General features: G+C 53.7%; 1 protein-coding gene across 3 annotated transcripts in view; it reads left to right on the forward strand.

The window, feature by feature from the left end:
- The window catches only part of LOC120395891 (C-type lectin-like), a 116,959-nt gene extending 103,570 nt beyond the window's left edge, over positions 1–13,389 (forward strand). For 2 of the 3 annotated variants that reach the window (XM_039520693.1, XM_039520694.1), the window contains 2 exons: positions 88–182; positions 8,009–8,514. In XM_039520693.1, coding sequence (XP_039376627.1) covers positions 88–182; positions 8,009–8,434 — 521 coding nt within the window. In that variant the 3' untranslated portion in view covers positions 8,435–8,514. Of the gene's footprint in view, positions 1–87; positions 183–8,008; positions 8,515–10,811; positions 10,939–13,078 lie in introns of those variants that run through there. The other variant, XM_039520695.1, reaches the window with a different exon arrangement.
- The last annotated feature ends 988 nt before the right edge of the window (positions 13,390–14,377 follow it).

Genomic DNA, 14,377 nt, shown 5'->3' on the forward strand with positions numbered 1-14,377 from the left:
GATGTTAATTGTCCTAATTGAAAGCAATGGCTCTGCCTCTCAAGCAGCCTCTAACCACTGTGTTCTGTCCCCTCCCTCTCTCCTCAGGGGTACAGGCTGTGTCCTGTCCCGGGTGCTGGCTGCCCTTCCAAGACAGCTGCTATCGATACATCGCCCAAGAGAAAAACTGGACAGATGCTGAGGTGAGAGGCTGGGGGCAGCGGGGCTCAGGGATGCTGGGCTGGAGCTCGACGCTGGTGGGGTTTAGGGTGAATATCAGAGTAAGTGAGTTGGGCTGGGCTGGGGAATCTGCTCTGGTGGGAGGGGCTGGGGAGGGTTGCCAACTTTCTAAGCGCACACCCCTGCCCCGCCCCTTCTCTGAGGCCCCGCCCCCAATTGCTCCACCCCCCATCCTCTGTCACTGTCCCCCACCCTCACTCACTTTCATGTGGCTTGGGCAAAGGGTTCAGGTGGGTGGGGTGGGTGAAAGCTCCGGCCTTTGGTGCGGGCTCTGGGGTGGGCCCAGGGATGAGGGATTTGGGGTGTAGGAGATGGCACTGGGCTGGGGCAGGGAGTTGGGGTACGGGGGGTATAGGCTCTGGGCTGGAGGTGTAGGAGGGGGCTCCAGGTTGGGACCGAAGGGTTTGGAGTGCAGGAGGGGATGCGGGTTCAGTCTGGGGGTGTGGACTCTGGAATGGGGCCAGGGATGAGGTGCGGGTGGTGGGTCATGGCTCTGGCAGGGGGGTGGTTCTTGGGTGGGGCCGGGGATGAGGGTCTTGAGGTACAGGAGGTGCTCAGGGCTGGGCCCGGGGTTGGGGTGTGAACAGGGTGTGGGTTCGAGGAGGGATTTGGGTGCAGGAGGAGACTTTAGGCTGGGGCAGGGGATTGGGGTGTGGGAGGGGGATCAGGGTATAGGGTCCCAAAAGCACTTACTGCAGTTCCTAGGAAGTGGCTGCCAGGTCCCTGTGGCTCGTACACATATAGGTGGCCAGGGAGGCTCTGCGCGCTGCCCTCGTACCCAGAGGTGCTGCCCCACAGCTCCCATTGGTTGTGGTTCCCAGCCAATGGGAGTTGCAGAGCTGGCACTCAGGTGGGGGCGGCGCACGGAGCCTGCCTTGCTGCCCATGTGCCGTGGTGCTTCAGGAACCTGGAGCCACGTGGAGTCAGGGCAGGTAGGGAGCCTGCCTTAGCCCTGGGACCCCACTGCGTCGCCGACTGGACTTTTAACGGCCCAGTCAGCAGTGCTGACCAGAGCCACCAGGGTCCCTTTCCGACCAGGCGTTCTGGGGAAAAACCAGACACCGGCAACCCTAGGTGGGAACCCGGGGATGGCACCTTTCCCACGGCCCCAGACAGAGCCCTGGGAACAGGCTGTGAGGGAACAACCTGCCCTGGCCAGGCTGGGGAGCAGAATACAACGTAAACGCAGCAGTGGGGCACGATCTCCTCTGGACCCGACGCGCTTGTCATGCACTGTGTCTGCCAGGGACACCAGGGACGGTCTGGGCCCAGGTTGGGTCATGTCTCCCTCTATCAGGAAGCTCCGGAAGGGCCTGCTCCTTACTCGGTGTTACCAGCACAGCTCCCTTAGCTCCAGTGGCAGGGCTGTGCTGAAGGTCTCTGGCTCAATCCCCATTGCTGGCTGGCATGTGGCCAGGGAGTCGCTGCACAGGACATGAGGGTGGTGATGGGGCCCTGTGTACATAGGAACGGCCAGACTGAGTGAGAGCAATGGGCCATCTAGCTCAGTGTCCTGCCTTCCGGCAGTGGCCAGTGCTGGGTGCTTCAGAGGGAATGAACAGAACAGGTCAATTATTGAGTGATCCATCCCCTGTCACCCATTCCCAGCTTCTGGCACACAGAGACTCTGGACACCATCCCTTCCCATCCTGGCTATTAGTCATTGATGAATCTATCCTCTGTGGACTTATCTACTGCCTTTTTGAACCCTGTTATAGCCTTAGCTTCACAACATCCTCCGGCAGAGAGTTCCATAGGTCGACTGTGCGTTGTGTGAAGAAATACTTCCTTTTGTTTGTTTTAAACCTGCTGCCTATTAATTTAATTTTGTGATGACTAGTTCTTGTGTTATAAGAAGGAGTAAATAACACAACACTTATACTATAAAAGTAATGATATATGGAGATACACCTATCACATAGACCTGGAAGGAACCCTGAAAGGTCACTTAACCCTGCCCTCACTAGCAGGACCAAGTACTGATTTTTGCCCAATTCCCTAAGTGGCCCACCTCAGGGCTTGAACTCTTGATGCTAATTTAGCAGGCCAATGCTTAAACCACTGAGCTATCCCTCCCCCAATGGCCTTATTTACTTTCGCTGCAACCAGTCATGATTTTATAGACCTTGATCATAGGCCCCCCCATAGTTGTCTTTTTTCCAAGCTGAAAAGTCCCAGTCTTGTTAATTTATTTTCATACGGAAGCTTTTCCATACCCCGAATCATTTTTGTGGCTGTTCTCTATACTTTTTGCAATTCCAATACATCTTTTTTGAGAAGGGGTGACCACACCTGCATGCAGTATTCAAGATGTAGATTTACCATGGGTTTATATAGAGGCAACATGATATTTTCTATGTTATTATCTATCCCTTTCTTAATGATGCACATCATTCTGTTCGCTTTTTTGACTGCCACTGTACATTGAGTGGATGTTTTCAGAGAACTATCCACAATGACTGCAATATCTTTCTTGAGTGGTAACAGCTAATTTTGACCCCATCATTTCATATGTGTATTTGGGATTATATTTTTCAATGTGCATTACTTTACATTTATCCACCTTGAATTTCATCCATCATTTTGTTGCCCAGTCACCCAGTTTTGTGAGAAACCTTTGTAACTTTTCACAGCCTGCTTTGGACTTAACTATCTTGAGTAGTTTTGTATCATCTGCAAATTTTACCATCTCACAGTTTAATCCTTTTTCCAGATCATTGATGAATATGTTGAACAGGACTGGTTCCAATACAGACCCCTGGGGCACCTGACTACTTACTTCCCTCCATTCTGAAAACTGACCACTTATTCCTACTCTTTGTTTCTGATCTTTTAACCGGTTACTGATCCATGAAAGGACCTTCCCGCTTATCCCATGACAGCTCACTTTGCTTAAGAGCCTCTGATGAGGGACCTTGTCAAAGGCTTTCTGAATATCTAAGTACACTAGACCCACTGGATCACCCTTCTTCACATGCTTGTTGACTCCCTCAAAGAATTCTAGTAGATTGGTGAGGCACGATTTCCCTTCACAAAAACCATGTCGACTCTTCCCCAACAAATTATGATCATCTATATGTGTCTGGCAATTTTTTTCTTTACTATAGTTTCAACTAGTTTGTCCGGTACTGAAGTTAGCCTTACTGGCCTTGAATTACAAGGACTGCATCTGGAGCTTTTTAAAAAAATTGGAATCACATTCTCCAGTCATCTGGTACAGAAGCTGATTTAAATGATTTAAATGATAGGTTACATACCACAGTTGGTAGTTCCGTCAGAACTCTTGGGTTGATACTATCTGGTCCTGGTGACTTACTGTTTAATTTATCAATTTGTTCCAAAACCTCCTGTAATGATAACTTAATTTGGCACAGTTCCTCAGATTTGTCACTGTCATAAATATAAAGGGAAGAGTAACAACCTTTATGTATGAAGTAACAAAATCCCTCCTGGCCAGAGGTACAGAATCACTATACCTGTAAGGGGTTAATCAGTTCAATTAACCTAGTTGGCAGCTGACCAGAAGGACCAATGGAAAAGAAGATACTTTCAAATCCGGGGGTGGGGGGAGGTTTTGTTTGTGCTCTCTTTGTTTTGTTCCCTTTCTGGATGGTAAGAGAGACCAAGCAGGTAAAACATCTCCTGAAAACATACCTGAAATACTTGTGGCACCTTAGAGACTAACAAATTTATTTCAGCATAAGCTTTCGTGGGCTACAGCTCACTTCTTCAGATGCATAGAATGGAACACACAGACAGGAGATATTTATACTTACAGAGAACATGAAAAGATGGAAGTATGCATACCAACTGGAAGAGTCCAATCAACTGAGATGAGCTATCATCAGCAGGAGAAAAAAAACCTTTGAAGTGATAATTGAGATGACCCATAGAAGGTGTGAGGAGAACTTAACATAGGGAAATAGAATCAATTAGTGTAATGACTCAACCATTCCCAGTCTCTGTTTAAACCTAAGTTAATTGTATCTAATTTGCATATTAATTCGAGTTCAGCAGTCTCTCTTTGGACTCTGTTTTTGAAGTTTTTTTGTTGCAAAATTGCCACCTTCAAGTCTGTCACTGAGTGGTTAGAGAGGTTGAAGTGTTCTCCCACTGGTTTTTGAATGTTATGATTCCTGATGTCAGATTTGTGTCCATTTATTCTTTTGTGTAGAGAGTGTCCGGTTTGGCCAATGTACATGGCAGAGGGGCACTGCTGGCACATGATGGCATATATCACGTTGGTAGATGAGCAGGTGAACGAGCCCCTGATGGCGTGGCTGATGTGGTTATGTTCTATGATGGTGTTCTCTGTATGTATAAAAATCTCCTGTCTGTGTGTTCCATTCTATGCATCTGAAGAAGAGAGCTGTAGCCCATGAAAGCTTATGCTGAAATAAATTTGTTAGTCTCTAAGGGGCCACAAGTACTCCTGTTCTTTTTGTGGATACAGACTAACACAGCTGCTACTCTGAAACCTGAAATGACACATTTAAAATACAGAAATTGTAAGTAAGGGCAAGGAAATGCATTAGATTATCTTTTGTTTTAGCTTGTGAATTTTCCCTATGCTAAGAGGGAGTTTTATTCCTGTTTTTTGTAACTTTCAAGCTGAGCCTAGAGGGGAATCCTCTGTGTTTAAATCTTTTTATTTCCCTGTAAAGTTACCTTACATCATGATTTTGAAGGTGTGATTTTTTTACTTTTTCTTTAAATAAAGTTCTTCCTTTAAGAACCTGTTAGATTTTCAGTGTCTTAGGGACAAAGGGTCTGGTCGGAATGCACATTATTCTCAAGCTTCCCTAGGAAAGGGGGTGAATGGGTTTGGGGGAATATTTTGGGGAAGAAAGGACTCCAAGGGACTCTTTTCCTGATTTTTTGTCTAAATCACTTGGTGGTGGCATCAATACTGTCCAAAGACAAGGAAAGGATTTGTGCCTTGGGGAAGTTTTTAATCTAAGCTGGTGGAAATAAGCTTAGGGGGTCTTCCATACAGGTTCACACATCTGTACCCCAGAGTTCAGAGTGTGGAGGGAACCCTGATAGTTACCTGAAAAGAATGGCTCAGGTTTGGGAATCTCCCTCACATCCTCAGCCATGAAGACCAATGCAAAGAATTAATTTAGCTTCTCTGCAATGGCCTTATCATCCTTGTGTGCTCCTTTAGCATCTCGATTGTCCAGGGGCCCCACTGGGTGTTTAGCAGGCTTCCTGCTTCTGATGTACTTAAAAAGTTGAATTTAACTTCCACTTTTTAAAGGAGGCCTTTTTGCCTCTCACTGCTCCTTTTACTTTCTTGTTTAGCCACGGTGGCTGTTTTTTGGTTCTCTTACTATGTTTTTTAATTTGGGGTATACATTTCAGTTAAGTCTCTATTATGATGTTTTTAAAAAGTTTCCATGCCACTTGCAGGGATTTCACTTTTTGCGCTGTACCTTTTAATTTCTGTTTCACTGACTTCTTCATTTTTGTGTAGTTCCCTTTTCTGAAATGAAATGCTACCTTGGTGGGCTGCTGTGGTGTTTTCCCCACCACAGGGATGTTACATTTATTATGTTTGTAACCCTTCTGTCACGTGGAGCCAGCAGCAACAAGGGCCGGGTTTCGTTTCAACAATACAACACAGAACCTTCTCGAGCCCCCAGCCAGTGACCTGGGACAATTAAACACCACCCCCCGGGGGCCTCTAACCAGCAGTACTTCCCCTCTCGCACGCACTGAGTCCGAGTGTAGCAAAACCTTTTAATAAAAGGAGGGGAAAAAACTCAGCATTAATTTGCAAATTAATGCAACTAGGGTTCTGTGACGGAGCGATTCTGGCGGGACCCAACTGAGAGTGCCAAATCAGGACCAATTGCTCAAACTGGGCAGTTACAGCCCTAGGCTGGGGTTTTTCCACCTCTAAGGCAAACCAAACCAGCCAGACAAAAGGGACTTTGGTCTCACCCCACTGGCTAACCACAAGTCACACAAGCAATTTCCTTAGACACTCCAGTCTCCCAGTATCACCACCAGTGCACTCGTCCTGGGGATAAATGGTTATGAAAACCAACACCCCAATAAAAGAAAAAGGTTCTCTCAATCCCAAAGGACCAAGCCCCAGACCCAGGTCAATATACACATCAGATCTTACCCACAAATCACGCTGTTGCCAATCCTTTAGAATCTAAAATCTAAAGGTTTATTTACAAAGGGAAAAAGGTAGAGAAGAGAGGTAGAATTGGTTAAATGGAATCAATTACATACAGTAATGGCAAAGTTCTTAGTTCAGGCTTGCAGTAGTGCTGGAGTAAACTGCAGGTTCAGATTAAGTCTCTGGAACATCCCCCGCTGGGATGGGTCAACAGTCCTTCGTGCAGAGCTTCAGTTTGTAGCAAAGTCCTTCCAGAGGTCAGAAGCAGGATTGAAAACAAGATGGAGATGATGCATCAGCCTTATATAGACTTTTCCAGGTGTAAGAATCCCTTTGTCCTCACGGTGGAGACTTACAGCCAAAAATGGAGTTTTCAGTCACATGGACGAGTTTCTGCATACTTTGCTGAGTCACAAGGCGTGTCTGCCTTCTCTCCATGGGTCAATTGTCTAGCTGATGGCCCTTAATGGGTCATCAAGCCAGCTATGCAGGGCTGACATCAGCTTGTCTGGGACACTTCCCAGAGGCAGAGCATAATACCAAATACAGACAGTACAGAGCCAATACTTATAACTTCAACTACAAAATGATACACAGACATACAGACAGCATAATCATAACCAGCAACCCAGAACCTGATCTTAGACACCTTATATGACCCCCTTTACTTGAGATTTGGTGCCACTACAGGACCTTGGTTGCAACCCATGTTCTATATGGTCCCAATTTATATCAATAACGTCACAGGTTCATAAACACAAATGACCCACCCCCAAGTAAGTTGGTCCGTGTCCTTTTCCCCTCAGGTACTTAAGCTCAGGAACCCAAATGCACCATTAACATTCCCATCCCTTCTCTGTACCCCACTGACAGTTGCTGTCCTTGGCCAAGGCAGCCCCAGAGTTCAGAGGTTCATTCGCAGAGTTCACCTCCCACCCTGCATGTGTGTGGGGGCTAAGGGGGCACCTTACACGCTGCACTGCTCAGGCACTCGATTGTCACCACAATGGTCGATTGCGGCGTGTCTCTGTGGGGCTCTGCTCTGGCCCTCGCCACCAGCCTCTCTGCCCGTAGCTCTGCTGCCCGCTTGCCACGCCTGTTTCGTTGCTGTGTAGGCTTCCGGGCATGGCTGCAGCCCGGGCTCCAGGACCCTGTGAGATCTGCCAGGAAATCCCCTCGGCCAGGGCTGCACTGAGCTCATGTGGTGCTAATTGCTCACGGGCACAAGCCGAGCGCCTGGCAGAGTCCGAGTGCCTGGGTCAGCACCGTGCCCTTCATCCGCCCCACCCGTGCTCTCCTCCCAGCGTGACAGCGGGTGGGTCTGGCAGAGCCATGGCCCAGGGCAGGCCGGTGCTCAGAGCAGAGCCCAGGAGCTGGGGCGGAGGGATTGGGTGACGCCAGCAGGGCACAGGGTGGCTGTGGCTGTGCCGCGTGGGGTGGGGGCCGGGAAGGTGAAGGGGGATGGAGGGAGAGAGGCGGCTCTACCTGCTCCCCCCATTGGTCCTGGGGAGGGGAGAGGCGCTACCAGGGGGTCCTGTACCCTCACAGCCCTGGCTGCCCAGGGGAGGCAGGGCCCCAGAACAGAGCTGGACTCGCTCCTGCTGTTCCCTGCCTGGGGGAATGGGGGGTAACTAGCTCTGGTTTCTCTTCTCCCAGGCTGAGTGCCAGCACCACTGGCCCGGGGCCCATCTCGCCTCCATTCACAGTGCTGAGGAAAAGAACATGCTGGCCCATTACAGCAAGCCGCACCCCCCAAAGGTGACTCATGTCTGGATCGGACTCTCAGACCCCAAGAAGGTGAGTGCCCAGTGCCCGCTCTGCCTCTGGCAGCCCCTCCCCAGCCCCTGGGCTCTGGGTCTCTGCTCAGTGAGGTTGTTGTTTGGGGCGGGGGTGGCGCCAGAGCAGGATTTCCATTGGAACGGGGTGAAAAGGGGCTGTAACCGCCTGGGTTTTCACTCACAGGATCGATCCCCAGCGCCCGGTGCAGAGTATAAACTGCTGTTACTAATATTCACGTTCGTGACACTAGCGCCCAGGGACCCACCACACCGGGGGAGGGGGAGCTCTCCAGCCAGTCTCTAGTCCAGCAAACAGCCTGGCATAGGCACCGACTTCCTGATTTCCCGGGGGGGGGCTCGACCCCTGCTCCGCCAAGACCCTGCCCCCACTCCAACCCCTCCCCCAAAACCCCATTCTGCCTCCTCCTGCCCCCACTCTGCCCCTCCCCCCAAACCTCACCCCGCCTCTTCCTGCCCCCACCCCACCCCTTCCCCAAAACCCCAGCCTGCCTCTTCCTGCCCGTGCTCTGCCCCTCCCCACCCCGCCTCTTCCTGCCCCTGCTCCGCCCCTCCCCATACCCCACCTCGCCTCTTCCCGCCCCATTCTTCCCCCTCCCCCAAGGGCGCCCCTTAGATGACTGGTGCCTCCCCATACTGGTCTAACGGGGAGGTCACATGTCCCCCCCCAGCCATCCCTCCCCCGCACCCAGCCCAGGGCCGCCGCACTCTCCCCACCCCACGTTACCTGTGCGGGGGGGGGACCGTGTCCTCCCACTGCCCCGTCCCGCGCCCCGGCACGTTCCGCCGCCCCTCCCGGTCGCTGCTCTGCAGCCGGACAGAGCCTGGCTGGGCAGGCGGCTGCTGCTCCCTGCCCATGGCGGTGGGAGAGCTCCGGCTCCCTCCCTCCCTGCCCCCGGCCCCCGAGCCCGGACCGGGAGCAGAAGCCGCCCCCAGCCAGGCTCCCAGGCAGCCGCCAGCCCGCTGTGCAGCAGAGCAGCATGAGAGGGGCTGGTCCCGCCCCTTCCATGCCCAGCCCAGCCTCCACCCCCCTTCCCACCCCGTCCTGCCCCCCACCCTGGAGCCCCCACGGACTCTGGGCCTGTGCAGGCTGCTTTCCAGGCCAGGCTCAGTCGGTGTCTCTCCCTGGGGCCCTGCCCAGCCGCTGCTGTTCCCCCATAAACCCTGCACAGAGCTGCCCCCGGCTGCAGTGTCTGACAGTCACAGCCTGCTCCACACGCTGCTCCCCGGCTCCTGGGGCTGCCCGTTGTTCCTCGGTGGGTTCCTCTGCATCCAGCGTCTCTGCTGCTCCGGGCTCGCTGTGCTGCTTGTCCCCGAGCCAGGCCATGGCCAACCCCTGCTTGTTAATCCACACTCCCAGCTGCCGAGGCTGAACGGGACGTTTCTGAGAGCTCGGGGCTGGGCGCACGTGGTGGGTGCTGCTGGCCCTGCTGGCCGGCCAGCAGCCACAGAGCAATGCCGCCGGTGGCACCGATGGGAGACGGGGGAGCTCCGGGGGCAGCACAGACGTACCCTGCTGCAGCCGCTCCTGTCTGGCCCCAAAGCGCGGGAGAGGCTGGTGTTTCGGGGGGTGACGGCGCAGACTCCTGCACGAGGCTCCCTCCAGCCCACAGGCTGTCGTCACTTGCTAAACACGCCCGACTGCTCTTGGCCTCCTCACTTCTCACCGTGACAAAATGCCAGAGACAGAGACCTCCTGGGCCACGTCGCAGCCTTTCGCCCCTCGGGGGGTCCACTGAGCCTGGGGCAGCGTCAGCCTCTGCCCCTCGGCAGCTCCCCCTGCACCCGCCCACGGAGGAGCTGCCCATGAGGGACACGGCCCCGTACAAAACCCTGGGGAATTAATAACCCAGAGCTCTGTTCAGGGACAGGGAAGGGGGGATCAGGACCCACGCGAATCCCTGAATGCACGGACAGAACAAGGAGATCGTCACCAACATTCCCGGCTCCTTCCATCGGCTGAGGTGCTGGCAGCCCACTCCAGGCGCATACGGCTTCTGCTTCCCTCCCCAGCAAACAGCCCAAGGGACACACGATAGAGGCGGGGCCGTGGGCTGTCAGGATTAATGGTCGGAGCAGGAAGCGGATCCAATACAAGGGTCAGAGCCGGAGTCAGGCATTAAGAGCCAAGCCGAGGGTCAGAGGCAGGAGGGGACCCAGGCGGCACATCAAGGGTCAGAGCCGGAGCCCGGGGGCAGGGGAAGGAAGCCGGGACCAGGAGCAAGCTGGGGCGGCCAGGACTGAGCAGGAGCAGGGCTGAGAAACAAGCAGGAGCAGGAGTAGGAGCAGGAGTGGGTCGCCAGGTGACTAATTCTGCTGCAGCCCCATATTCCCTGTGCTGGAGATGGACGTGGAACCTGAGGGCAGGTCGGGGTGCGCTCCCCTCGGCGATGTACGGACGGCAGGGGCAGGGGGTGCTGGAGACTCTCCCTTCACTTGCTATTTTCATGCGTCTGAGGCGTGGGCAGGTCCTGGTGTAACTTCAGCTGCCAGTAAATGTAGCCCTGGTTGTCAGCACTGACATTTCATAGCAATGATCAGTGTCTCTAGTGTCACTGGGCAGCCTCTGTCCGTGCCCTGCCCATGGCCCCTCGGCTCCGGGGCACGTCTCTAGCTGTGTAACCTTGGGTTTGACGGGGCTCTGCTCTCCTTTGCCGCTGCAGGTGACTGGAGGTGATCGAGACTGGAGGTGGTCAGATGAATCCCCGTTAAGCTTCAGACCTTGGGATGAAGGACAACCTGATAATCGTTTAGGAAACGAGCACTGCACAGTGTTATTTTACAATACGGGTAAGTTGGCAGCTCAGACCAACATGAACCTACCACCCTGGCAGTGCTTTGGCCACACAGGTCCTGAAATTCTGATGTGGGCTGGCCCCAGCACGCTCTGGAGTGCAGATCCTGGCTCCTCTCTCTTCCCTGCCCCATGCTGGGAGGGCAGTCAGGAGTGAACCCTTTGTCTCACCTGGTAAAACTGCTGCCCACTGGATCTCCTGGGTCAGTTCATGTGTCTGCTCCAGTGACGGGCAGGGGAGAGATATGCACACGTGTGCGTACAGACACAGACACCCCCCCCCCCGGCCCCAGATGGGGACTCTGCTGAACTGTTAATGGGTGATGGCTCGGAGTCACTGTTGCACCCCTGCTGTGCAAACACTGATCTACACAATGATGTGGATACCAGAGCTGCATTTGTCCCCCTCGTGGGGTCGTGTTACTCACAAGCATTTGCACACACACCGGCTGCTTGTGTAAGTTCCAAATAGCCCAGACGGCGACAGCAGCTAGCCCAGTGGTTTTCAGCCTTTTTCTATTGGTGACCCCCTTCGCACGGCCAGCCTCTCCGTGTGACCCCCGTTATACATTCACAATGAGAGGGGTCATTTCATTGAATGGGGATTTGAACTTTCCCAGGAAAGCTCAGATGTGGGTTGGCGTCTCCCAAAGTCCATTGTCCATTAAGTGTTCCTTGACTGGGCACTTACTGAGAATAGTCCCTTCTCAAGAAGCTGACCAAATGCTTCACCGAGGATACCGAGAATCAAAATACATTGAGATACAAGTACAGAGCCCATATTCATAACTTCAATGACAAAAATGATACACACATACAGACAGCATCATCATAACCAGCAAATCAGAACTTTTTCTTAGTTATTGCACCTCCTTTGTACAAGATTTGGTGCAAATATATAACAGTGGTTGCAACAATGATCGAGACAGTCATAGTTTATGTCAATAACATCTCAACAGGGCCTGCAGTGCCAGTGGGTGTGGGGAGTGATGAGCAGCTCTGGGACTCTCAGACCAATTCCATTTATCATTGGGACAGGCCTGGGCCCGCCATGAGCCGGGTGTGTTAGACAGTCACACGCTATGGTAACAAGCAGCCCATTGAGCACTGGGCTCTGTTATAATTGATTCACATTTTACTAAAACACGAATTCTTTGTTACTTTTATAAACTATTCCAAAATTGCGCCCAAAACATTATGTTAAAGGAACATGAAAGTCCCAAAGTCAAGGAAGTGCCAGACTAAGGCTGCCCATGTAAACTTAACGGAGCCTCTGGTACATGTGCATCATGATATGGTTTTGAGTCACAGGCTCACTGTCCGTCAGGCCTGATGCCGGCAGATGGGCACAGCCAGGGCCGCAGTCACTGGACGGGGATAGAGTCAAAGAGCAGCAGAAACCCGCACCCCAGGGAACAGGGCACTGAGAACAGCCTATGCCCCCCGCGGAGCTCCCTGCTGGGCCTGGGGTGCTGCTGAGGGGCTGAGCCCACCCAGCCCAGCCCCAGGACTGTCCTTCCCTGGGCGCTCTCTGGCCTGGCTATGCAGGAATCCGACTGCCGGGCAGCCCCCGGGCACAGGCACAGACACCCCCAGAGCAGAGGGGTAACGGGGTCTGAGGGAGGAACGTGCTGCTCCGTGCACAGCAGGCCGGTGACACTGACTCCTGGGGCAGGGACACATCCCCTCTGCACGGCGGCTGAGCCCTGCCTGGGACAGAGGTTCCCATGGGTGTAGCCAGACCCAGGTGGGCAGGGCATGGGGGGTGGCCTGGCTGGGGCAGATCTCTCAGTAGGGAGGAGGCAGCAGCCCAGTTCCTGAGCGGGTGCCCCAGTCGCGGGGCAGGGCTCTCGCTCTCTCCTCTGCCCTCTGGCTGGGGTGGGGGGAGGTAGGAGCAGTAGCACATGGACCAGGCGTCTCCCCTTTCACACTGAGCCTCGGCCTCTCTTTGCAGGATGGGGCTGCCCCAATCTGGGGCACTCAGGGCTCCATCCCACCCTCCTCTTCCTCAGGGCTGTGCACAGGAGCTGGGATCTTCTCCGAGGGGCAGGGAACGGGGTGGGGGAGGGGTCACTGTATGAGCAGGAACGGCCCAGCCTGCCCCACCCCACGGGTCATCTCTGTTTTTCTTTCCAGATTATCAGAAATGGCACGATTTTCGCTGTGAAGAGAGATACCCCTTCATTTGTAAGCGCAAACCCTAGGGGAGGCAGCTCGCCTGCACCTGGGGGCTCCCAACACCTGGGCTTTGACTGAATCGGGTCCCTCCCACTCCCCGGGGAGACCAGGTCCTGTGTCCCTGGCTGCAAAGTCCCTTCTGCAAAGCATCGCTGAGTTACGCTGTGTCACTCCGGCTCTGCTCTGCCCCCTTCTCTCCCTGTCGCACCCACGCTCTGCTCTTCTCAGCCATCTCAGCACAGTGCAGTGATAATAAACTTTCCCTCGAACATTGAGCTCAGTGCATGTGAGAAAGTAGATAAGGAAGTGTTGTTTACTCCTTCTCATAACACAAGAACTAGGGGCCACCCAATGAAATTAATGGGCAGCAGGTTTAAAACAAACAAAAGGAAGTTCTTCTTCACACAGCGCACAGTCAACCTGTGGAACTCCTTGCCAGAGGATGTTGTGAAGGCCAAGACCATATGAAGGTTAAAAATAGAACTAAATAAGTTCCTGGAGGACAGGTCCATCATCGGCTATTAGCCAGGCTGGGCAGGGATGGTGTCCAGAGCCTCTGTCTGGCAGAAGCTGGGAATGGGCGACAGGAGATGGATCACTTGATGATTCCCTGTTCTGTTCATTCCCTCTGGGGCACCTGGCATAGGCCACTGTCGGAAGACAGGACACTGGGCTGGATGCAACATTGGTCTGACCCAGTAGGTTCATTCTTATATTCTTATGTTCCCATCTGACATCCAGACAGTCCCGAGGGTGAGGGCTTCATGGCTCGAGAGGGGCCAGTTAAGGCAGCACTGAGGCGCTTTCTGTGAAAAAGAAGAACCACCACCAGCAGCAGCAGCAGCAGCGGTGGGGTGTGTCCAGGGGGCCCCCAGGGGTCTGAGGACCAAAACCTGATGTGGAGGAGGAGAGAGGTGTCTGTTCAGGCAGCAGGGGAGAGCCAGAGCCAGCAGGAAGCAGAATGAGCTTCTCTGTACAGCTCCTGGGCCTGATCCGCTGCCGCTCTCAGTCAGTGACGCTCCCCTGCAGAAAACCAGCCGAGCTCCCTGGCACCAGCTGAGGACCTGCCACTGAGCTGCCCGGCCTCTCCTCTGAGCCGCTGCTCCACAAACTAGCGTAGACAATACGCCGTCGTGTTACAGTGCGACAGGAAGGGCTCCCCCCCAGCCAAGAACACAGGTGCATGCACCCAGATTGCACATCACCCCCTCCAGCCTCCCCGCCCCCCAAAGCCAGGGAAGGGGCGCTCAGCTTTCA

The sequence above is a fragment of the Mauremys reevesii genome, linkage group 1 (genome assembly GCF_016161935.1).
Source record: "Mauremys reevesii isolate NIE-2019 linkage group 1, ASM1616193v1, whole genome shotgun sequence".
In the NCBI taxonomy this organism is placed as follows: Eukaryota; Metazoa; Chordata; order Testudines; family Geoemydidae; genus Mauremys; species Mauremys reevesii.